This window comes from Echinops telfairi, unplaced genomic scaffold (genome assembly GCF_000313985.2).
Source record: "Echinops telfairi isolate 266 unplaced genomic scaffold, ASM31398v2 ScPeMD7_41;HRSCAF=154, whole genome shotgun sequence".
NCBI lineage: Eukaryota > Metazoa > Chordata > Mammalia > Afrosoricida > Tenrecidae > Echinops > Echinops telfairi.
Window position 1 is genome coordinate 3,471,106 of NW_022103939.1, and position 1,573 is coordinate 3,472,678.

General features: G+C 48.2%; 1 protein-coding gene across 1 annotated transcript in view; it reads left to right on the forward strand.

Moving 5' to 3' along the window:
• LOC101645283 (olfactory receptor 51I2-like) overlaps positions 1 to 1,006 on the forward strand; it is a 6,879-nt gene extending 5,873 nt beyond the window's left edge. Inside the window, exon 2 of the mRNA XM_004717483.2 lies at positions 12 to 1,006. Coding sequence (XP_004717540.1) covers positions 12 to 945 — 934 coding nt within the window. The 3' untranslated portion in view covers positions 946 to 1,006. The remainder of the gene's footprint in view (positions 1 to 11) is intronic.
• Positions 1,007 to 1,573: the final 567 nt, after the last annotated feature.

Here is a 1,573-nt window from a genome sequence, read left to right on the forward strand (position 1 = left end):
CAGACCCATGGCAACGTCTCCTTCTTTCAGCCCTCTGCTTTCCTGATGATTGGAATCCCGGGGATGGAGGCTCTGCACGGCTGGATCTCCATCCCCTTCTCCTCCATGTACACTGTGGCCCTCACAGGAAACTGCCTGATCCTCCTGGCTGTGAGGAGGACGCCCAGCCTGCACCAGCCCATGTACTACTTCCTGTCCATGCTGGCCCTCACTGATGTGGGCCTCACCTTGTCTACACTGCCCACCACCCTGGCTGTGCTCTGGTTTGACCAGCGGCTCATTGGCTTCAATGCTTGCCTGGTCCAGATGTTCTTCCTTCACTCCTTCTCTGTGGTGGAGTCCTCTGTGCTCCTGGCCATGTCCTTTGACCGTTTTGTGGCCATCTCAAACCCCTTGCGCTACGCAGCTGTGCTCACAAATAATGTCATCATCAGGATTGGGATGGCCATTGTGGCTCGGGCCACTGTGTCCCTCTTCCCAGTGCCATTCTTACTTAAGCGCCTGAATTTCTGCCCTGGCAAGATCCTCCTGTCCCACTCTTTCTGTTTCCATGCGGATGTCATGAAAAGAGCCTGTGCAGACATTACTGTCAACATCCTTTATGGACTCTATGTAGTTCTGTCCACAGTGGGCGTGGACTCTTTACTCATCGTCATGTCCTACACCCTTATTCTTCACACAGTCATGGGGCTAGCCTCTCCCAAAGAGCGGGTCCGAGCCCTCAACACTTGTGTGTCTCACATTTTAGCTGTCCTGGTTTTCTACATCCCAGTCATAGGGGTGTCCATGATCCACCGTTTTGGGAAGCATTTACCCCACCTGGTACATGCTCTTGTTGCCTATGTCTACCTGGTTATACCTCCTGTGCTCAACCCCATCATCTATAGTGTCAAATCCAAACCCATCAGGGAAGCCATGCTCAAGGTCCTGAAGGCAAAGGGCTAAGTCTGAGAAAACCAGATAAAACCCACAGAATCTGGCAGTGAATGTGACCAAATAATAAGAAATATCCTCTAAGTCCTTATCCAGAACTCAGACAGAGACACACTCTCCAGAGTATGACAGACAGGAAAAAATGGATAAATGGACACAAGGAACTTGTAGAAGAGGTCAGAAGAGTGCTGTTACCCTAAGGGAATGTGCTTTTTTTAATAACAATAAGTTTAGAGAGAATATTAGCTGGTGATAGGAGCTATGATGCCCAGTGAAATATGTGTTAGACTGCTAAGTGCAAAGTTGGCGGTTTGAAACCAACAGCTGCCCCTCAGGAGAAAGTTGAGGCTTTCTGTGCTTGTAGAGAGTTACAATCTCAGAAACACAAAGGAACAGCTGGACTCTGCCCTTCTGGGTTGTTATGAATCAGAATCGGCTCAATGGCAGTGGCTTAGGTTTGGTTTTATTATCCTGAAATACTCCCAGAGGTCACTTTCCAGACAAATAATCAGTTAGTCTGTAAAATAAACAATAACATCCATGAATGTGCTCCTCAGAACAATCAACTATAGGAGACCAAACAGGAAAAATGTACTAACCGGCAAAGGCAAGAAGAGAGCAAGGAAAGGCATGGAAAGAG